General features: G+C 38.5%; 3 protein-coding genes across 3 annotated transcripts; all 3 read right to left on the bottom strand.

Moving 5' to 3' along the window:
- Positions 1 to 3,135: 3,135 nt before the first annotated feature.
- On the bottom strand, positions 3,136 to 4,031 carry LOC140856309 (phosphoglucomutase, cytoplasmic 2-like). Its single transcript, XM_073253419.1, has 3 exons — positions 3,876 to 4,031; positions 3,499 to 3,615; positions 3,136 to 3,406 (listed from the first exon to the last, which is right to left on the bottom strand). The coding sequence occupies exons 1-3, from the start codon at positions 4,029 to 4,031 to the stop codon at positions 3,335 to 3,337; spliced, it is 345 nt and encodes a 114-aa protein (XP_073109520.1). The 3' UTR covers positions 3,136 to 3,334.
- A 31-nt stretch (positions 4,032 to 4,062) lies between these two features.
- Positions 4,063 to 13,716, bottom strand: LOC140856310 (uncharacterized). The gene is made up of 5 exons (XM_073253421.1): positions 13,653 to 13,716; positions 11,741 to 11,965; positions 6,822 to 6,997; positions 6,607 to 6,683; positions 4,063 to 4,175 (listed from the first exon to the last, which is right to left on the bottom strand). Exons 1-5 carry the CDS (start codon positions 13,714 to 13,716, stop codon positions 4,169 to 4,171), a joined length of 549 nt encoding a protein of 182 aa, XP_073109522.1. The 3' UTR covers positions 4,063 to 4,168.
- Positions 13,717 to 14,731: 1,015 nt separating this feature from the next.
- On the bottom strand, positions 14,732 to 18,268 carry LOC105041102 (probable inactive receptor kinase At1g48480). Its single transcript, XM_010917903.4, has 2 exons — positions 16,808 to 18,268; positions 14,732 to 15,580 (listed from the first exon to the last, which is right to left on the bottom strand). Exons 1-2 carry the CDS (start codon positions 18,126 to 18,128, stop codon positions 14,898 to 14,900), a joined length of 2,004 nt encoding a protein of 667 aa, XP_010916205.1. The 5' UTR covers positions 18,129 to 18,268; the 3' UTR covers positions 14,732 to 14,897.
- Positions 18,269 to 23,455: the final 5,187 nt, after the last annotated feature.

The raw sequence follows: 23,455 nt of genomic DNA on the forward strand, positions 1-23,455 counted from the left end.
AAATTGATTTGAAATATTGAAATATATCAGCTCGATCAATCACACTTAATGAAATTGAAGGATTCTTATTTTCAAATATATTGTGGGACATTCCATCATTTGCAATTATAAGTGTCAAAGAACTGCGACTCATCAAGATTTTCTTATTAGTTGTGATTAAAGAACCATTTTATAGGATACATTTTATCTAAACATTGAAGAATATATACATAAAGCAATTATCAAAAAATATTTATTACCATGATACCATATAAATTAAAGAAAAATTTTATTGCAAGCTTACGGAAATGAGAGAAAACCTATTAGATGGCCTTGAATCTGGAAGAATTCTTTTTCTACTTCATCCGAGACTTTTTGGCGGTGCTCCTGAAATCTTTATGAAATGTATAAGAAATTTCATAATTTTCCAAATCAAATGTCAAGAGAGTTTCTCGAAAATATTTTTTCCATTTGAAGACAAGTCCATCCATTTTAAAATTAGAAAAATCCTTAGACCCAGTCAACCCCTACCATTGGTATGGATGATAAAGATGAAGCATGCATCTCATAGCTGCACAAAGCTCTTTAATCGACATGATTGGCATCAAATTTCTGGAAAACATGATTAAATACGCAATGCTCCTTGTTATTGTCACCGTCAGCATCAAATTTTTGAAAAACATGATGATCTCAATTGAAGATTTTAATCGTGTTTTGCTGGCTGGAAGATTTTGATGGAGGAGCTTTGCGCCGCCATGAGATGCAGATGCTCTATCCTCAAGGTTAAATTTAACCATGAAATACATAGAACAACAGTCTCGCCACTATGGGTAAGCAGTTATTTATTTATTTATTTTTTTTTAAAAAAAAAGGCAAATCAGGTACAATCGGTTGCCAAGACATGCATATGTTGTGAGAGGCATGCATACGTTGTGAGAAACCTGCCCTATTTTCTCATGAAACATGCATGTGGTTTGAGAAATTTTTTTTCCCCCTAAAACATGTATTTGCCGTGAGAACCCGGTCCTTTTTTTCATGAATTTTTTTTTTTTTTTTTTTTTTGCCCGCAGATTTTTTCGTCTTGGGAAGGCGAGCGCGACAAAATCGTGAACTCGCCGGGTCTCTTCGTTTATATTTCCCCCTTCCCGATTCGATTCGATGGCCTCGGCCCTGCGGAGCCGCCGGTCGGTCTTAGGCGCTGCCATTCCCAGCCAGTCAATCACCGGCACGCCGACACCGTGATCTTCTTGCCTGTCTGTTCTCACCAGGTCAAGGGGAGTCTAAATTTGGATGCTTGCATTCTCGTGGAATCCTCTTTCTTTAATCAGTTCGTAATTGCTTTACTGATCATCCAAGATAAAATAAAACAGCCTTGACCTTGACATTAATTTTCATCTGCGTTTATTTTTCTAATGCAGACACCAGACTCATGTTCAAAGTGCACATCATTGTTAGAAGTAACCTTACCCTATTAATTGTCAAATTATTGATTAATTTCAAATTATTCAAAGTATGAAACTATAAATTATGTTTGATATGATTATTACTTCCACACCTTGAACAGATAAAGTCATTTTGCACAAAACACCAAGAAGCTATGTTGCTAATGTTCTGTCCAGAAAGAAACATGGAACGTTAAACAGACCTTCCTTTCTGAGAGCCACCTATTAGTAATTAGGCTTTTTTCTAATTACATATCTCTTCATATTTTAACATTATTTTCATCTCCTTTTTTTCTGGTGCTTGGATTATTTGCTCATTGCAGTCATTCAAAAACTCGGCAAACAATGTTGGACATAAGATGGAAGGGCATACGCAGTTTGCTGAATTTCCTTTTTAGTTGGTACTAGAACATCAATACATCTTTGGGAAGATGCTTGGATTGACATTATACTGCTCTGTTCTCTCTTCCCCTCAGTTTATTTAGCAGCAAGCAAAGGAATGCTAGTGTTGCCGATATTAGTAGCAAAAGAAGCCCAAATCGGTCGATTGCTGATGAACAACTTGAAGAACTCAACCAAATAGACCTGGAACACAGTGACTAGTGGTATGCAGGGCCAGTTTGACCGTTCAGTGGTCGCATGAAGGTTGGCTGTGGGTCACCAAATCACCAAGAAATGTGGGTGATCCTCGTGCAAATATGCCTCAGCTAAACCTCTTATTCCAATTTCAATGGCCCCAGCACAAGCTCAATATCTAATCACACAGTCCACTGTTCCACTGCTATTGTCCCCATGGTGTACTAAAAACGACGATGCAACTCTTGAGATTTGGCTACATGGAAGCTAATATTCCCCTCCCACCACTGCCTTCAAGGTGCTGTTTCAGGTGACGCTTTTATGGAGCGAGTGATTATCTCGATTTGCAACTGTTTTAACTGCAGCATTTCTAGTCAATGTAGATCTTATGTTGGAATTGTTGGCATTGTAGAGGAGCTTTCAGGCCTTGCAACTTCAGAAAAATATTGCGGACCATGATCTGACTTTTTTTATTTTTGGAAACTAGAATTTCTTTTTTGAATTCATTTTTTAAGCTGTAGACTACTGGCAAAAAAAGGTCGGCAGGCCTATTTCACTCAAGGAAACACAATTTCATGAGCTCCTAACGTTTTGGAGCTGGTTTTTTTTAGAAAACATTATCTATAGGTCTCTCGTTGGATCTGAAATTATTTTTAAATCTTTAAATTTTTTAGATAAAATAAAAAATTTCTGAATTGACTCAAAATTATTTTTAGATCCCTATTGTCACCTGCTGCCATTTAACTCCATATAAATGACCAAATTATCTTTGGATGGTTCTGATTACATAATTTTGACAATTGATTATATCAGTCTATGCTTAGATTGTACAGATTTATGCTCAAATTACACATGTTTATGTTCATATTACATAGATACTTGTGTAACTTGAATATAAACCTGTGTAACTTGAGCATAAATCTATGTAACCTGAATATGGATCTGTATAATCATAACCATCTAAGGGCAATTTGATCATTTAAATGGAGTTAAACGGCAGCAGATGATGGCAGGGATCTAAAAATAATTTTGGATTAGTCCAAAAACTTTTTTATTCCATCTGAAAAGTTCAGGAACTTAAAAATAATTTTGGGTGCAACAAAGGACCTATAGATTATTTATTTATTTATTTATTTGGATGGAGGATGAAAATCTTAGTTCCTCGTTAAGTCCCTTAATGGCAGCACCACAGATTAGACTGGGACTGTATTTGGTGCATATTGAAGTCGAATATTGTACCATGCCTAGATTCATAGACTGTAACACAAATCCAGCAGGTTGGACAAAACTGAGGCAAGAAAACTCGAAACATATTTCGTTGGTTCATCTGCTCGGATTTATGTGATAACAGTGGGAGCAGATCGGCCTGTGAACGCTTGCATCCTTGAAAGCTTTAGAGCCACATCCACCTACAGCAAGAAGCATAAAAGATCACAAACTTTGAAGAACAAATCATTATCATCAAACCATGCATCAAAAGTTGAAGGAATGAGCTTCAGACAAGTGGAGCAAGTGCTTCTTGTAAATCCTTCCCAGTCTTCATAGAGTTCTTCTCATATTGCTCAACGTAGACTCGGATGGTTGCACCTTCAGAACCAGTCCCAGAGAGGCGGAAAACCTGAAGTGATGATTTTTGGAAGTTAACGAAACATTGCACCGGGAAGAGGGGAGAGGTCCTATAGAGCATGCCATCTAAGATTCCAGCATAGATCATGCCATTTATAACGATGGGGATGAGAAACAGAATCCAAGCACATGATGGGAGTCTATTCCAGAGTCAGAGAACAAGTTCCAACCAAGATTCTATAGCCTCTAGCCAGCATCCTAGAATTATCTATTGATATTAAATCAATAAAACCAACAAGGAAAATTATTTACCAGTCGTGATCCATCCTCAAAGAGATATCGGATTCCCTGATGCTTCGAGATAGAACCATCCACAGGATCCTTGTATTCAAATTCATCTCCTTGGATAACATTTGAGACATCTGTCCTTATCTCCTTTATAATCCTGAGAAGGCAAGCAACGTACATAACTCTTAACAAACGCCTGCCTCACAATTACATTTATGCAACGAAGGAAGACAGCTCAAGATCTGTTTACTTTAGTCAGAAGCTAATGATCTATACTATTTGTAAGCCTTTCAATTTGTGCGCATGGTACAGTTGAATCATCCCCTGCTAAATCATGAAATCAAATTGATAACAGCGCATCAAGATAGCTGAAAACAAATTCAACAAGGTGAAAAAGAAAGAAACTTTCATTTCGACATTCTATTAATGAATTTAACTTTTTTTTTTTTGAAATAAAACTAAATGATGCACACGTAAGACCACAACTGAGAGTAAAGTTAAAGAAATGAAGCAAATAATAAAATGCTTAGTCTATGCTAATATCTAACATATAGTACAGAGTGCAATTTGCATTTCATAATTGAGGTGAAAAAACAACTCTTCACCAATAAGAGCTTTATGATTAATACACAAGTCCTGAATTAGCCCTGTATGTAGACAAAAGTTCCAGAATCACAAACATGATGAAGAAGCCTTGTCCCATGAGGTGGGCTAGTTATATAATCCTGTTTTCTATCCATTCCAATCAAGGAAATATCACCTAAACATAAGTTTCTTTAAATTATTCAACGCAATCACAGTAACAAATTTTTGTTCCTTCTCTTTGAAACCCGCAACATACCAAAAGCAAGATATGCTGAATAAAAAGAAATTATTCACCACATTTTATCACATAAATTGATGCATTTTGACATGTTCTCATGCTTCCATAGCATCTCCCAATTAACCAAGTCACTCCTGCTAATGAAGAACTCCAACCCAAGTGCATCTGATTACCATGGCACTCTAACATTCATTGCACAAAGAACCACCAAAAATTATTTTGAATGCCAGAAAATTCATTGAATATGTTGAAAAAAGATTGCAGACATCTTGAAAATCTGCAATAAAGACCTTAGAATTCCTTCAATTATATCAAGGCTATCCATTTAAATCAGCGAGCAGCAACAATGAACCATATTTCTTCATTGTTGGGACAAGATTTGTCTCAGATGTCACGAAGTCATCATGTTTCCATCCACAAGATCAATCACAATCCAACCCTCCATTCAAATCTTCAAGTCATTTAAAGCTTAGCTGTGTCTACAAAGTTCTACTGGACCCAAATTCTAGTCATTAAGATGTCCAGCTGTTTTAGTATTACTGAAAATCCAAAAGTTTGAATGGATAAAATATGATGGTACAAGTTGTTACACATTATCAGACACTCATCTTAGCAGATCTAACTTCAGCAGGTTCTAACATTTACAATAGGAGTACCAACTTGACAACTTGACCAGTCCAACCTGACCCTTTCGGATCAGGGATGGGTTCTCTCCCAGATTTTAAACAGGTTGGAGATTCAACCTTGCTCAGGTGATGAGGGTAGAGCTTTTTGAGATGGGTCAGACTGGATGAGATCATCTAGATCAGGTTAGATTAGTGGGTTAGATCTTCTTTTCTTGGCCTGGAAAATTAGCAGGTTCGATCTTAAAGATTAGTTAACCAATTTATTGTATGTCATTTGGTTCTTCTGAGGACCATAGCGAGGCTGGAAGGGGTCAGGTTGAATTGGTTAAAGATCAATCATGTTGATTTAGGAGGTCAGTCAGGTCAGCTTGCTTGGGTACTTCAAAATCAATCATGGGTGGGCTTTGGGTCTTAGGAGAATGGAAAGAACTTTCACTCAGTGAGTTGTGCTCACTTAGAAAAATTGCCCCATATGTACTTTCCAACTGCACCCGCTTTTGGTGACTCAGGCTTGGTCAAGGAGTTCTGATCTGGAGTCAAGTAGGCTGAAGTAGAAGGCACGTTTGCAAGTGTTTTCTGTTCTCACTTGACTCAACGTAACCCTGACTTGACCAGCCCACCCTATTGCCTCCTCATAGGAACAAAGGTAGGCATGGAAGCTGATTCTTATAACAAGCTTACAGAAAGTAATTGCCTTATAAATAACATAGGCACATATAACATCATGCAATGACTTAACATAACTTATTGAGAAGTAAAAAGTACAATAATTATTTCAATCATTTTAATGCCTATGAAATAATGTGCAATGTTTATTGTAATAGTTACAGCAAAGCATTCTCACTGAAGCTTGGACTTAAAAATATAAAGTAATTCTCACTGAAATCTGTAAGCAGTAAAAAGTAATTCACTAGCATGCAAACAAGAGATTCAATTGTAGAGTGCAGTTTCAAGAATATCAATGATATTATAGTAGTCATATTATAGAAACATACAGAGATGTTTGAAGTAACAAGACGCGAATACGAAAAATTATTTAAACCAAAATCAGAATATAATACTGGTACCTGGCACTGCATTTATGAAATGTCACAGAAAATGGTTATTAGGAAATTAGATAATAGGAAGCATGGTAACAACCAGAAATCACATTTAGGTAACAAAAGCACATTAGAAAGTACATAGAAAAAAGAATCCACGCTATGAAAAATATTGAGGCACACTAGAAATAATAAGTGTCTTATCAAAGTATCATGGGGAATTATAGATTATAACTAGGCAGAGAAATTTGCAAAAAGAATTGTACCTGTTGACATCAGGAAGAGATGATCGCAGGTTGACCAAATGTGCCATAAGTTCCTTGGCTGCACCAGCATCAACACTCTGCGCAAAACAATATGAACCAGTTAGAAGAGTATTGCCTAAATACCGAACTAGCAAGCCTATGAGGAAGATGAACAGTGACAATAGTCGTCTACAGATATCTTTTGATGGTACATATGAGCAACCATTTTCACCAACCTCATAGTCATATCGAGTATAATAGTGACGACCATAAGTGGTCCAATGCTGAGGAACTATATCTTCAACTGTGACCAGCTTTCCCCCATCAAGGTTGTCCTTGTTTCTGAAAGCAAGAATAGAAAAACAAGCTAAAACTGTCCATATTCCATCCTTTTCACGAATATGATCGGAACCTGTAACAATGTCCAATAAAGTATATGTGAACCTATTGCAGACTTATTCTTGCCCATAATGATTTGTTCAAATTTCAGAACTAAGAGATGATAAAGTGAACTTACTGCAAAAAACTGATCAATTATTATCCAAATTCAGTTTTCAAATTGATCATTCCTAATTCAATGCAAATGTGTGTGAATATGTATATACATTGAAGGCATGATGTCCTTGCAAAACAACTGCAGGTGTTACGAACATGTTTGCACACACAGATAAAGCAAACAACACATGCATGCGTTTATTTACCTATATAAATGTTAAAAATAAATAAATTTAATTGTGCATTGGATCAAGAGATGCCGATCAAAGAAACCTTTTGTATTCCCAAGAGATCTTGTTTCAAGAGAAGGTATTGAAATTAGTAAACTAAATTAATATTATCTTGTTATTAGCAATAACTTTTAGTGTTTTCTATGAAATGCACTTAGAATTCTTCTCCATGTATAAAATCAAAGTGTCATTCATAAATATAACTCTTGATATTTTGTGTAGAAGATAATTGAAGGGTTGTAAAATCATCTATATAAAGGGATGTATTTGAGTCACTTTGGGTTACAAGAGTTGGAAGAATATCAAACAAAGCTAAAGTTCTTTTCTTGCAAAGAGCTCTATCCTCTTCATTCCTTAGTGAAAAATACTACAATATTCCTCTCTTCCTCTATCCACCATAACAAAATGGTATCAGAGCTATAGCTAATATAGGGGGACTTTTATAATTTTCTCTTCCTCATCTTACCAACACCAACTATGAGAGTTGGAAGAATATCAAACAAAGCTAAAGTTTTCTTCTTGCAAAGAGCTCTATCCTCTTCATTCCTTAGTGAGAAATACTACAATACTCCTCTCTTCCTCTATCCACCATAACAAAGTGCTCATGTCGGTGTGGATGAGTTGAAGTGGTGTTTTTGCTTTATTGTAAGACTCTTTTGGAAAGCTCCTCTTAGGGTGTTTGCCAAAAATACACCCTCACATATATTATTAGGGGCATCAATATAGGGCAGTCCATTCACCATTTTCTTTCTTGAAAGAAGTTTTAGAGTACCGAAGTTTATATGTTCGAACCGCAAATGCCAAAGCCAAAAAACATCCTTCATACATCACTTAGATATTTAGCAATAACATGATTTATATTTAACATAAACATGCAGTTATTTGACATAGGAATATGAGCAATCAATTTGTTTTGTTTCCTTAGATAGAAGCTTTCTTCCTTCAGTTGCATATCAAATCCTCTCTCCAAGAGTTGCCCAACACTAAGAATATTGATTTTTATATCAGGCACATAATAGACATTGAAAATAAACTGTTGGCTTCCATTTTTGAGTTGAATAAGTATCTTACCAATGTTCTTCACCTTTATCTTAGAAGCATTTCCAAATGAAACATGGCCATTCACCGATTCATCAAGCTCCATGAAAATTTTTTTATATCTGGACATGTGGTTACTTGCACCGGAGTCCAAGTACCACATATTTTGATTGGTAGCATTTCCTCCTTTTCGTGCTAGTAGAAGCATGTCATCTTCATCATCTTCTTTTTTGGCATAATTTGTTTCTCATGAACTTGATTAGATTAATTAGAGTAGTACTCAAAAGAGTAATGCCCAAACTTGTTGCAATTGTAACATTAAACTTGACCCTTGTCATACCTTCGGCCTCTACCTCTTTGTCCTCTTCCTTCATGATTTTGGTTGCCTTCCTCAATATTGTTGTGGTCGCCATGGCCTCTACCACGACCATAGGCTCCACCTTGGCCTCTACCACGACCACGTCCTCGACCACGGCCGTAACTTCTTTGGCTACTTTCGTCTCTTGACTCATTCTTCTTGTCATTGACGGAGAGCTTGCTTTGTAGAACTTGCTCCAATGGCTCTTGTCTTCTCTTTAGTATTCTTTGCTCATGGACTTGAAGCGAACCCATAAGCTCATCCACCATCATAGTGTCCAAGTCCTTAGACTCTTCAATGGCCACCACAATATAATCAAATTTGTGATCCAAGGATCATAGGATTTTCTCCATGACCCGATTGTCATCAAGTGTCTCACTATTTATCCTCAATTGGTTTACAATGGTCAAGACACTTGTAAAGAAATCCGAGATGGATTCGGACTCTTTCATTTGTAGGGCTTCAAATTCACCTCTAAGAGTTTGAAGGCGAATTTTGTTTACTTTCTCAATTCCTTTATATGCATTTTGAAAAATCTCCCTTACTTTTTTAGAGGTGGTGGCTGCCGCAATCTTCTCAAAAGCCGACTCATCTACGGCTTGATAGATGAAATAGAGAGCCTTCTTATCTTTCTTCCTTTTGCCCCGCAGGACCTCTTGTTGTTGCACTATAAGAGTATCCCCTTCTTCAGCTTCTTCATAGCCTCTTTCAACTATGTCCCAAATATCTTGAGATCTATGCAATGCCTTCATATGGATACTCCAATTCTCATGGATGTCAAAGAAGCAATCGATTGTTACTTTCTCAACTTGTGAAGTCGAATACATTGCAGCATCTTTATGTGTTAGTCATGCAATATGGCTAAGAAACTTGCTAAAAGAAATTAATTTTGATCAAAATGAAGCTATACAAATTTATATTGATAGCAAGTCGGCAATTGCTTTAGAAAAAAATCTGATCTATCATCAAAGGAGCAAACATATAGATATTCGCTTTCATTCAATCCGGGAGTATGTGAAGAACAAAGATGTGGAGCTTATTTATGTAAAGACTCATGATCAAGTTATGGATATTTTTACTAAACCACTTGGAGTTGATCTCTTCAACAAATTCAAAGGTCTACTTGGCATGGAGGATGGAAGACAATTAAGTTTAAAGGGGGGTGTTGAAAATAAATAAATTTAATTGTGCATTGGATCAAAAAATGCTGGTCAAAGAAATCTTTTATGTTCCCAACAGACCTTGTTTCAAGAGAAGATATTGGAATTAGTAAACTAAATTAATATTATCTTGTTATTAGCAATGACTCTTAGTGTTTTCTATGAAATACACTTAAAATTTCTCTCCACGTATAAAACCAAAGTGTTATTCATAAATATGACTCTTGGTATTTTGTGTAGAGGATAGTTGAAGGGTTGTAAAATCATCTATATAAAGGGATATACTTGAGTCACTTTGAGTTATGAGAGTTGGAAGAATATCAAACAAAGCTAAAGTTCTCTTCTTGCAAAGAGCTCTATCCTCTTCATTCCTTAGTGAGAAATACTACAATACTCCTCTCTTCTTCTATCCACCATAACAATAAGTACTTACATGCATGCATATTATACATGCATGTGAAATTATATATGTATATGTATAGGTATGCATTTACTTATATATATATGTATATATGGCATACATATAAATGTGTGTACATATACATGATTGCACAATTATTTTTTGCTCCTTGTTTGAATTTTTTCCTAATAATTGATAACAATTATGCATATGAATACCATAAGTTTTTTGCTTTTTCTCTGATTTGATTTAGTAATTAATGTATTATGGAGGTAAACAAGGTATCATGGAACCATTATCACAATGAGTCTTGAATATATTAGGGGAACAAGAAAAAAACTCTTTGCCTCAACACTCTCTCTTGGTAGACCACCACTCTCCTTCGTTCTATCCAAAAATGCCTCAAATTTGTAGCATTATCCATGGAATGAACCAAGTTTCCAGAAGCTGGAGTGCATGCGGGTGGGGAAAAGTTTTTAGAGTGGACAGCACCCTAAGTAGATTTCTCCTAGTACTAAGATCTCACATCTCAATCAAGCTTTTTCCCCACCTCAGTCACAACTATAACGATCACTTGATTTCCTTGTCTATTTAACACTTCCCTTCCCCAGAAATGTGCCATGATTTGACGGAAGAGCAACAAGAAATAGAATGGAAAAAAACTATAAGATGGTTTGGAGAAGGAAGAAGGATGGGGAAAGTATGATGGATGATCAATTGTACAAGGTGAAGGTGTTGCCGATGGCAAACAAGATAAGTGGTAGAACCGTAGAAGTGTTGGTGAGGAACGCAAGCATGACATAGGCAAATGGCTATAAACAGCATTGTTCAAGTGAGGATGCTACAAGAATAACAAATAATAAAGGAGTTGTCCGATACTTGCTTTTGTGTAGTTAGTCCAATCCCACTAGCTTTCGCAGTGGGAAAAGTAGCAGCTTTCGTGTTATTACTTTATTGGTTTTATAATCAATACTTAACAATTAAACAGCAGGTCCTAGATAACGTTGCATTCTGACCAATTTTAAATATTTTTTACCACTGCAGTAAATCCTCCTGATTTTCTACCGTCTGTCGCTTTCGTTAGCGAGTAACCAACCAGATTCTAACCATCGTTGCAATGCAAAAATGCAATTATCCGAACCACCTGATTTCGATCAGACGGCCAACACAAGCCAACGAGGTATAACACGCATCAAATCAATCAAACTAAGACGACCTCATTCGCGAGCCAAAGATCCGGAAAAATCGGCACTGAGATCGAAAAAATGAAATAACAACTGAATCAACTTAAACGTAACCAATACGAATCGAATCCAGATTCAGCACTGAAGAGAAAAAAAAAAAAAAAGAGAGAGAAAAGAAAAAGAAATATCTAATTCCCAACTCTCCCAGGACCACGAAACCATTGAGGTCAAGATCTACAACTAAAAACTATGATCCAAGAAACCTTAAATCTATGAAAGGCGATCATTACCTTCTTCCTGAGGCCAGAAGTCCCAGGCTTCTGGCCCTCGAAAGGAGTCGTCTCCTTCCGAGTCACCGTAAACATCACCATTTTCTTCCCCCTTCCGCATCGAGATCGAAAGCGCGAGCACGAGGTGGGCTGCAGCGACGTTAAGGGGTGGTGTCGAGAAGCGAGCGTTATATGGGGGGCGGAGAGGCGGATGGCGTTCCCTCCGGTGGCCAGACGGATCAATTCCTGGGGGTTGGGACCCAGAGGAGAAGAGTGAGCCGAAACCGTCAATTACAGCTCATCTTGCGATGGGATCGATGCGCCTCGAAAATTGCATTCCTCTTCCAAATGCGATGTATAAGATTACCCGCCTGGTTCGCGAAAGCTGTTGGATTCTACTCCACATTCTGGAGCACTCATTTGCATCATGTGAAACGGACGGTATGAGTTGAAGTTGCGAACGAGCCTTTGTTTTCTCAGAAGCTTTCGAATGATAAAATGTGGGAAAGAAATATTTCGACAAAATGTCCAAAGTTGGCAGATATTGTCTAGGAATTATTTCCACATTTCATGGTTACTTGTCCTTTCCTGATTTAATTGATCAGAAGGAGCGAGCTATGAAAAGGCTCCATTAGCAGTAAATAGCTCTTTATTACATGAAACATATTGATGTTTTTTTTTTTTTTTTTTTTTCTATCTTCATATATTGAAGAGCAGTCGAGCTAGACAAGTATATTCTTTTGTTGCGCATTTAGAATTTAGTACCAATACTAGATATTTGGATGAATCATCCTGATAACATTGCTAGTAATAGATTTTTGTCCTTTTAAGTGTTGTTGATTGCATAGCGTTTATGCAATTTGGATATTTGATAATAACTGATGGAACATTGTTGTGTTTTTGTATGTTCAAAAGTTTGCATTATCCTAGCATTCAAAGGAAATAATACAACCTAGAAATTTCCATCCATGTTCTTGGCATGATTTAAGATGCAAGTAAAGCCCAACCTTATTTTCTGAGGCCAATCTTCAAGTCAGCCCTGTTGAGAGGGTGATTTCCTCAGCCCAATAGCAATGGCCGCCCGGTCCTTATATCTCTCAAACAGTATGCTCTAATCTAGGGATGTAATTTGGCATTTATCCTTATTTTAGCTTGATCCACATCTTTTTTGTAACAATCTAGGACTTCATTCAAAAGAGCTAATTGGATTTGGATCTCTTAATCTACCAGTGTACAATCAATATGGGACTAAACACATGCTTGCACAGATTCTCACAATCTTACTCTAAACAAGAAGTCCAAGGCCATCTTCAAAGTACCGTAATGAATATCTTAGATTCAGATGAGGGGGAGATGGAATAAGAACTGAAGATAATATAGAGAATTTGTGAAAGAGAATTTATTCCCTAATTCATGTCTATGTCTAATAGAAGATTTTGATAACACCGAGTTCAACCAATATGTATCATGAGGCGGAGCGGCAGAAAACTAGATTGCAAACCATGCCTTGCGGCTAGAAGATACATGCTTGTGGGCGAATCATACGTCCAAATCTCACATGGTCTGTATGTGGCTACGGGGAACTTGGCCATCCTTTCCTCGTCCAAAAGAATGGAGCCAAGCATCTCAAGTAGTGGAACTCATGTTCCGTAAACATGTGGAATTTGGTAATATGAAATAAAAGCACGAAAGAGCAGGTTGCTTCTCTTTAATTCCAGAACTATGGATGGCATTCTCCTCTTTTTTTGTTCCTTTTCCGATGAAAGGATGCTAAACCTACTTCTTTTCATTTGATTCTTTTCATTGAAGGTGTCACCTATATGCACAGCATCTCCACCGACCCTTCGCTTTGATCTTTATCTCTTTTGCTTTGTTTTCAACTTTCCCTTCTTTCCGCAAAGAAAACAGCTTTATTTCCACTTCCCACTAATACGCTTCCTAACAACATTGACTGCATTACACTCGTCTTTCTTTGCGTTGAAGTAGTCCAGGTCCATTCGAAAAGAGAGACCATCTCCCCGTGCCAGTGGCTGAATTTGAGACTAAAAAGTTGTTTTCCTTCTAATTAATGTCAAGAAACTAATAGGTCAATGCATCCTATCATATCAACTATTATAATTACTTGTGAATGTCTTAGCTGGATGAAATGGCAATAGATCATTGGGTCAGGAGTGGCTAAGATCTAAAATGAGCGGAATGGCCTGTTTGTCTTCATTCCAGTATAATCCATCTCCTGAAACATCAAACAGCTACAACCCTCTTCGAGTTTGCCCTAATTATTGCTTGGTCTCTGGTAGCTGAGAAGCACACAGTTGAACGGCATTAGATAGGATAGGCTCCGATTGTTCAAAGAGTAGGTAGTACGTACTTCATGAGATCATGAGCTCATAAGTGCTCCCACTAGAGAGGCATTTATATATTGCCATCCAAATCAAAGCACCTTGTAAAAGGAAAAGGGTACCCTACTTTGAATTTCTTAATGATTTTGGAAACACCATAAGAAATACAGGCTAATTGGGCAGTGCCTATAAAAGAATAAACAATACAAGCCAGATCATTCTTTCTGTAGGATCTCTTATATAAATTCCTCCGCTATAATATTGAACTCGCCTGAATTTGATTCTAGAAGGTACAAAAGCATGGAGGTCAGTCACCAGCCACCATTATCAAATGTAATCTACCACTAAGGTCTCCAACACCTAGACGGCGACACCACTAACTTGTCAGATCACCAAACAGAATAAATAGAGGCCCCCTTCGCATTCCAATTGCTACTTGACCAGTGAACAACCAATTGACATTTCCAACACAACAACAAACTTCCAACAATAAAAGAAGGGCTAATTACATCAATAACCAACCCAACCAGCGCCACTTACACATCCTACCCACCACAAAAGATAAAGGAAGAAGAAAAAGGATTCCTTAAGAAACATTATGAATGACATCAACACAAGGTATGCATCCTAGACACAAACATCGATCCCCCCCCCCCCCTCTGAAGAACAGAAGAAAAACAATAACATGTCCTGTAGAATGGAGAAAATGAAAACAGCATGCACAGTTTGCTTAATCATAAGAAATGAAAGAAAAATAACCACCTCCCACCTCCCCAAGACAATTAGATACCAGATTCATTTACCCATGAATCTAAAGGCAATCTGTAACTGGCCATAACTCAATTCTCAGATCCAGTGGGCTTAGACCCCTCGATGGAATCATTCCTCCTTGAGGACCGGTCATCACCATCATCGATGCTCTGGGGGTCTTGATGTTGGCCGCGGTCTGCAGCGTCAACACTCGATCGGCGGATCTCCTCGATCCGGACCACCACCTCAGATATTGTAGGCCGCTTATCTGGATACTGAGCAGCGCAGTCTATAGCAAGCTGCAAGAGCTGCACCATTTCTTCCTCCACATTCTGATACCTCAGCAGCTCCAGATCAAACACCTCTGCTGTCCACTCCTCCCGAACGACCGACTGCACCCACCTGGGCAGGTCGACACCCTCATCATTGAGGAGGGCTTGTGCTGGGGCCTTGCCAGTGAGCAGCTCCAAGAGGAGCACACCGAAGCTGTATACATCAGCCTTCTGGGAGACCTTTCGGGCATCGGTGACCTCTGGAGCACGGTAGCCTGCAACACGGGTGGGTGTGGAGGTCTGACCTACAAGGTGGGCAAGCCCATGGTCCGAGACTCGGGCTTCATATGTTTTGGTCAGCAGAATGTTGGATGACTTGATGTTGCCATGCGAGGCTGAAGGGCCCGTCGAGTGGATGTACTCAATGCCATGGGCTGCTGCAAGAGCAATTCCAGATCGTGTCTCCCAGTTGAGAGGGGTCCGACCGGAACCTCTGTTTCCTGCATAATTGTGGAATGAAATGGAGATGGGGGCAGTGGTCCTCAGAATTCCCATAAGTCAAGCAATTTCATGCATGTATATATTGCAAGCAAATGTAACAGATTATGTAACTTGAGAAAATGCATATTAAATTATGTAAAGATTGAATGGATTTGCATGTATAAATGTCACTAAGAATAATGGTTCAAGGAATGGTCCTCATATTCTTCCAGATGGCATATTCCCATTATGTACAACCCAATCACCAAACGAGAAGGATCAAAAAAATTGTCCTAAAATCTTCCAATACATACAAACACCTAATGATAAAGAATAATGGTTATCGTAATGCCTCAAAATGTCCAGCATGTATTTTCATATATGCACATCATCCAAAATCACGGCTGGAATACAAGATAAAAGAATGGTGGAAAATTCAGACTGGTAGAACTAATGTTCTCAGAACTACGAAGTGTGTGTGTGTGTGTGTCTCAACAAATATGAACAACACAATATATACACATACAAGCACTAAATGACAAAGAACAATGGTTATAGTAATGTCTCAAACTCTCCAGCATACAATTTCATATATGCGCAATCAAAAATCATGGCCGGAATACCAGATAAAGACACAGTAGAACTAATGTTCTCAAACCTATGATGGAAGTCTCTCTCTCTCTCTCTCTATATATATATATAGAATAGTATTGAGAACAAAGATATTTAACGCTACAGAACACTTCCAGGGAACTAGAGACACGAAGAATGACAGACTCAGAGATTATTCACAATTCAAATCCTATTACCATATTCTATTCACAAACAACAATACAAGACAAAGATGCAATAATATAAAAAATAATAATAATAATAATAATCCTCCACATACTTGAAAACATTCTTTCCGCATAATCAACATGGCAAATTAAAATAGGGAAAAATTCACAAATCGAATTCATAACATACAGCCATCCAAGCAAAACAATCATCTAAAGTAACACATTGTCAATTAAAGAATATTTGACCCTTAAGCAATTGGAAGGAACAAGAACAGTCTATAATCACTCAAGTTGACCATCCATCCAAATATAGATTAACGATATCCATTTCAATGGCAAAAAATAAAAAAATAAAATAAAATAAAGAAAAAAACCCCGTTCACCCTTTGCCCCCAAAAGAGTATATAAATTGCTAACAAAATTGTAACGTATAAAAGAAAAAGTAACTAGGGAAGTGGAGCTCACCATGCAAGAGGGCGGAGAGGCTGCCCATGGGCATGTAGTCATAGACAAGAAGCTTCTCGTCCTTGCTGTAGTAATAGGCCCGCAGGGGCACCAGATTGGGGTGGTCCATCGCACCGACGGCCTCGATCTTCTCCCGGAATTCCTTGTCGGGGATATTGACGTCCTTCAGCCTCTTCACCGCCACCGTCGTCCCCATCTCCAAGACCGCCTTGTACGCCGTCCCGAACGTTCCCTTCCCTAGTACTTCCGCTGAGGCTCTTAATAGATCCTCCAGATCGAACGGCCCACCCCCGCTCCCGAAGAACACCAGCTTCTTCCCCGCCGCCTCCCCCTTCGCCGCCACCGCCGCCGCCGCCGCCGCCCCTTTCCCGTTCGCTCCCTCACCGGCCCCCTTATCTCTCCCCACCGCGGCAGCCGCCGGAGTCTCCGGCGGCTTCCCGCTCACCACCACCGCCTCCAGCGACCTCGTCTTGCCCGCGCCGCTCCTCCTCTTTCGGCAGAGGAAGACCACCAGGATGAGGATGATTAAAACTCCGGCGGCGGCTCCGATCGCGATGCCGGCGATCGCCCCGCCGGAGAGCTTCTTCTTCTTGTGCTCCGCCTCGGCCGCCCCGCTCGCTGGCCCCTCCGCCGCCGGCGATGGCGCGATCTCTCCCGGACAGGGGCCCAGCGGCCCGCCGCAGAGCCCTGTCTTCAAGAACGCCTCGGCCGGCATGTTCCGCAGCTTGGACGGAATAGATCCGTTGAGCTGGTTGAATGAGACGTTGAACTGGACCAGGTTCGGAAGGTTCAGCTCCGGGATCTCGCCCGAGAGCCGGTTGCTCTCGAGGTAGAGCGTGCCGAGGCGGGTGAGGTTGTTGAACTCGGGCGAGATGTTGCCGGAGAAGTTGTTTCCGGCGAGGTTGAGGCGGATAAGCTTCTGGAGCGAGAAAAGGGATGCAGGGATCTCGCCGGAGAAGCGATTACCCTGGAGGTAGAGGTTCCGGAGCTGGGAGGACTCGGCGAAGTCCGACGGCAAGCTGCCGGAGAGGGCATTGAAGCGGAGGCTGAGCGTGCGGAGCGCCGTCAGGTTGCCGACGGTGCCCACCGGAATCTGGCCAATGAGACCCACGGCAGGGAGGCGGAGGACGGTGACGCGGCCGGCCTCGCAGCTCACTCCCATCCACGAGCACGGCGTCGCCGAGTCGTTCCACCGCAGCACCAGCCGGCCAACAGCGGCGCGGAAGGCGAGGAGGGCGGAGCGGTCCGAGGCCAGATCCGGTGCTCCGCCGGGGAGGGAGGAGAGGAGAAAGAAGAGGAGAAGGAAGAGAGGGGAAGCCATGGGGGCGGTGACCGGACTCCGGAGTCGCTTGAGGCTAGCTCATGGAGCGCTCGCCCATCTGGAAGGGAGACAGAAGAGAGAGAGGAGGACAGAGTGGCAGAGCGTGGGTGGGATTTGTCCCGGCGCTATAGAACCCCCGCTTTGCTCCTTTACTAGCTTTTATATGTAAACGTTAAATTACTTAAAAATTAAGTTTGACATGAGGAGAAATAATTTTAAGGTTTCATTATCAAGTACGGCTTTGCATACACAGAGAGCACTGGATACCTGCATCTAGGTAAAAGCATACTCCTCTTCCACTATTGAATTATTATGAATTAACCAAAATTTTGCAAATTAAAATTTTTTGAGATCCTTTTGTAGTATTTTATCTTACAGTCAAACTAATTTTAAGATAAATTATTACAATTAGAAGAAACTTTACGGTACTTTTACATCTTTTTGAAGTGTGATGACATAAATAATATTATTTGCAACCCACTGGTAGTTGCAACTATAATATAACTACATCCATGTGTAAACCTAACTATTTGCATTCAAAGTCTACCATAGTAGATTTATCTCCTACTGCCTTAGATGTTTTTGAATCTATAGTGAACAAGTTTTTTTTTTTGGGTAAATATAGTCAATAAGTTTTGCTGAATTTAAACAATTCTTCGTATATTTAATCCATGATCATAGACAAATAGAAATGAAACTTGAAAGACAATTTAGCATATGTTTTTCCTTTTCATTTGTTCTGTTGTAATTTATGTTTGCAAGAGTTCAAGATATTGTTATGTATCATAACAATATGATAAATGGTTTGAGCTAATAACTTTTTGAAGAAATAGTTGATGAAGACAATAACAAAATTTGAAATACGACAGATTTTTGGACGCGTTATAGATATAATAATTAATGAAAATGGTGTTGTCACGAAGAAGGGGAGTCTCGGATACGCTCACTCAGATTGAGCAAGTTCCATTTCTTTTGGTCTTCTCCTCACGTGCTATAACGGTAAAAAAAGAAAAAAAAAAAACTAGCAGGCTGGGATTAGTTTTACTCGGGCGCAGAGTAATTTAATCACGCTACTAGCTTCGCGCTGTCTTTTGAATTCTTTACCGTGCTTTATGGATAAAAACGGCGTCCCCTTCCGTTGTCGTTTCGCGCGACGGACGCGCCGGAGAATTAATTGGCCTCGGAGATTTGGGAAGCCGTCGCCATTCTTTTCCTTCCGGCTAACGGCAGCGGGATGGCGATTTGAAGGCCGACGTCGGAGCACTCTCCGACCGAGACCCCAATCGCCGGCCCCCACCGACGGCGTCGGCGATTGAGGGGGACCAGAGTGTCTGAAAAAATCGCCTGGTAGTTTAACTGCCTTGGCCGGCGGAATTTGTAAATGGACAGGTCTAATGGATCAATCCAATAGTCACTCGCCACATCATCCCTTGTATTCAAATAATTCAGGTGCCTTTAGATTTGGACTGGTTCACCGGACCTGGTCCATGCAATAATATCTCCTGGGACCGTGGGACTCCCAGAGACTAGTGGGAATACATGTCTCTCGCGAGGTGCACGTCTGATGGAGATCAGAGGGATAATGTGGGACAGGCGAACAACCCGGGATGGCTGAGGAGACGGGTGGGCCACCACGTGTGACAGCCAACCAACTATGGTTGTTGTTTTATGTGGTGGGGTCCACGAGTCATGTGGAGGGGTCATTAAACAGCTGTTCGGAATCCGGGTGGACGGCTATGATGGTGGGCTCAGCAGAGGAATTTTTCTATTTTAAAAATTTCTGTTTTTTAAAGTTTTTCGGAAAAAGAAAATTTAAAAACGGTTCGGACGATTTCTTATTCTTGTCTGGATCTACAAATTGCAATCAGCATCTTCGTTTCCACTAAAATATTAATTTTTTTTGCTTAGCTAAGAATGAATCTAGTGACAAAATATATTGTTACTTGCCGTAGAATATTAAGAGAATTAAGCATATGATTGAAAAAAAAAAAAAACTTTCCAGCACTACTCTACTCTTCTTTGTACTTTGGATGCTTCACTCAGATCTGCATAAATTTAATGGAGATAATGTGCTGTAATTTTTTTATAATAATTTATTATAAATTTAAATTTATAAAATAAAAAATATAATTTTAATAATATATTTTTAAAAAAATTTAAAAAAATTACATACTCGAGTTTAAACTTAAAAGCAGCTATCCACTTGAGTTTCAAATAAAAGCAGCTATCCATTTGAAATATAACTTAAATATAACTATTTAAATGATGATGAAATAATTCAGTTGTCCTTATAGTTATAAAGTAATACTACATTATTATAAAATAAGATAATATTATTATAAAATTATACTGCATTATTATAAAATAGCACTGCATTATTGAAAGTAATACTACAATAAAGGAATACTACACTATGATAACATAATACTATCTTAATGTAAAGAAATACTATATTAGTATAATATAATAAAATAATACTACATTATTATAAAAAAATACTACATTAATATAATATTATAGTATCTTATTGTAAAGTAATACTATACTAATATAATATAATAAAGTAATATTATATTATTATAAAGTAATACTATACTAATATAATGTAATACTGTCTTATTATAAAGGAATACTACACTGTGATAATATAATACTGTAGTATTTTAAAGGATATAAGAATTATTTCAGCTAAAATGAGTAATTATTTTTAATTTATATTTCAAATGGATAGCTACTTTTATTTGAAACTCAAATGGGTTGCTACTCTTAAGTTGAAAATGTAGCTGGAAATTTATCTTTAGTTCTCTATATATTTTTTAGTATACTCTCTTCTTCTTCTTCTATCTATTTTCAATATTTTATCCGAAAAAATTGGTATGAATTTAGTGATGACAATGTATTGCATTTTTTTTTTTTTGCAATAATCTAGCACATACCACGTAAATATAAATTTATAAGGTTGAAGATATAGCTAAATTAAAATATTTTATAATATTATTTTATTTTTTTTCTTCTTCTTCTTGCCATGAGGACCTATCGAAAATTATAAGCAGATTTGCATGAATTTAGTGGAGGCAGTGTACTATATTTTTTTTTTGCAAAAATCTAACGTATGCTGTATAAATTTAAATTTATAAGTTTGGTGATATAACTAAAACTGGAAAAGTTTAGTGGTTACCTATCAATTGCAAAAACATATATCTACCTCACTAATCATGACCCATCAAAATAACATAATACTTAACCTCCATTTTATACTTTTTTTTTTGTACTTCAAATCAAAACAACCTTGAACATAATTTTTATGATGATGGCATTGCCGCAATTTTGTCACAAAAAAGAAAGACACACACACAGGGCATCGCTTATTAAACATTAACAAAAAATAAAAGACCAAAGAGGAGATAAATTGGATAAGAAATCAATTATTGTACTAAAATAGAGTATGAATCTAAACTACAACCCTAGTTGTGCACTTCATACTATACTTCATTGCCACCTAGTGCATGCATGGCCCAGGATAATCAAATTAGAGGAAAATAAGTACAACATTCATAAGCATCTTTTTGAGTAAAACACATTCATAAGCAACTTGTCCGGCTACGACAGTCACTTTTGAAAGGGAAAGGGAGGAAACGTATGATCAATTATTTGATTTGAGAAGCAATCTGTTGTAGTTTCTATATAGTTTGATGTAGCTGGGTAACATCTGCCACACAACCAAAGGACCAAAACTTAAGCGTGACTTCAGGTTTAACTGTAGCATTAAGTTGGTAAGAATTGTTCACTTGCGTACTGGAAAGTGGTGTTAAAAGAGAATTGTAGGTAGATTTCTACCCACCCCCCTCCTGCTCGCACTCTTTTCATATTTTCCCAGTTCTTCAGCAGGGAAGCTGGGAGTACAAAAAGCTTACCATGTGGGCTCCGAGGCCCCATAAACCCAGGTTCACCGGTTCCAATAAAGATGAGACCAAATGGTTGGTCACTTTTTTTTTTTTTACCCCTACTTTCCGGCCCTGTGAATATATTAATGGTACCATAGGATGCTCGCTCGTGGGATAATAATGATGCAATAGGGTCCACCACCTCTGTACCATCCATGCACGTGATTCGAGATCATAACCATTCATCTGATGGACTCTTTTGGTTACGCAGAGTACAAACATTCCCAACGATATATGGCTTCCCACGCCTCCTTCTAATTGCAATGTACATCAGTGCAAGCGCTAGAAAAGTTGCACCAAAGGGTTACGTCACTATTATTATAATACGAATTATTTTTCAAACCATTATTCTCGAACTTAAGCAAGCTGGTTATAAATATCTTATTTTTAATATAATAACTTAACTAATTTATTCTTTTATAGTAGTTTGATATAATATTTTTTTTATTATTTATTCATCAATACCACATTTGCTAAGCATATAATTATATATGCAAGTCTGACATTAAGCTACTACTTTGCACCATATGAATGCAGAATATTGGACACACATTGCAAATACAATCTCACCCACCCATCCAAACCTCATTACGAACATGTCTTGAGAAAAATGTAGGGCTAATAAGAAGGCAGAGTTCAGCTCGCATGTCGCTTTAACTTCTGCACACAAGCCTTGTGTTGGGTGAATTTTTAACTTGACCCATGTATGCAAGGAGATGTCACACTCACGGGTGGACAATGGAGATATAATAGATTACTTTTCTAAAGGAAGGATGCTTCACCTTGCATCATTGTCACTTTGGGCCCTTCTTCTTACCAAAAACAGAACAGCCCTTGTCATTTGAAGTTCCCAGGCAATATAAAGGTTGCAGGGACTTCAGTCCGCTAAGATAAATTTCCCTCTTCCACCCTTGTTTTTTGTTTAATTTCGTTTGATTCAAGTAAATTCAAATAGATAATAATTAGGGTCGACCAACGAAACGTTAGGGTAGGGTGGGTGCCAATAGGCCATTTGGACCAACGGCATACAATGATTGGGCAGCATTCATGCGTGATTGGTGCACCTGAACGTGTCCAACGGGCTTGACCAAACGAGTCGTATGGAAAAGGAATAAGTTTAAAGCCTCCCCTCAAATGGCTTCCAAACTTGTCCACTTGAAAGCTGCACCACATAAAGACGCCTAACCGTGGTCCAGAAGCAAGGATCGCAGCCTAAAGAGAGTAGCTACTTAGTCATTATCTATGTAGTACTTCTCTAATTGTAATGTGATCGATTACAAAGCCATCATTTGTAACGAAAGAGTCATTACTATTCCTAAAAGATAATAGCTTTGCTATATGTAATACTAATATAGCATTTAGTTCCATATTATATGCAGCTTT

The sequence above is a fragment of the Elaeis guineensis genome, chromosome 3 (genome assembly GCF_000442705.2).
Source record: "Elaeis guineensis isolate ETL-2024a chromosome 3, EG11, whole genome shotgun sequence".
NCBI classification, from domain to species: domain Eukaryota; kingdom Viridiplantae; phylum Streptophyta; class Magnoliopsida; order Arecales; family Arecaceae; genus Elaeis; species Elaeis guineensis.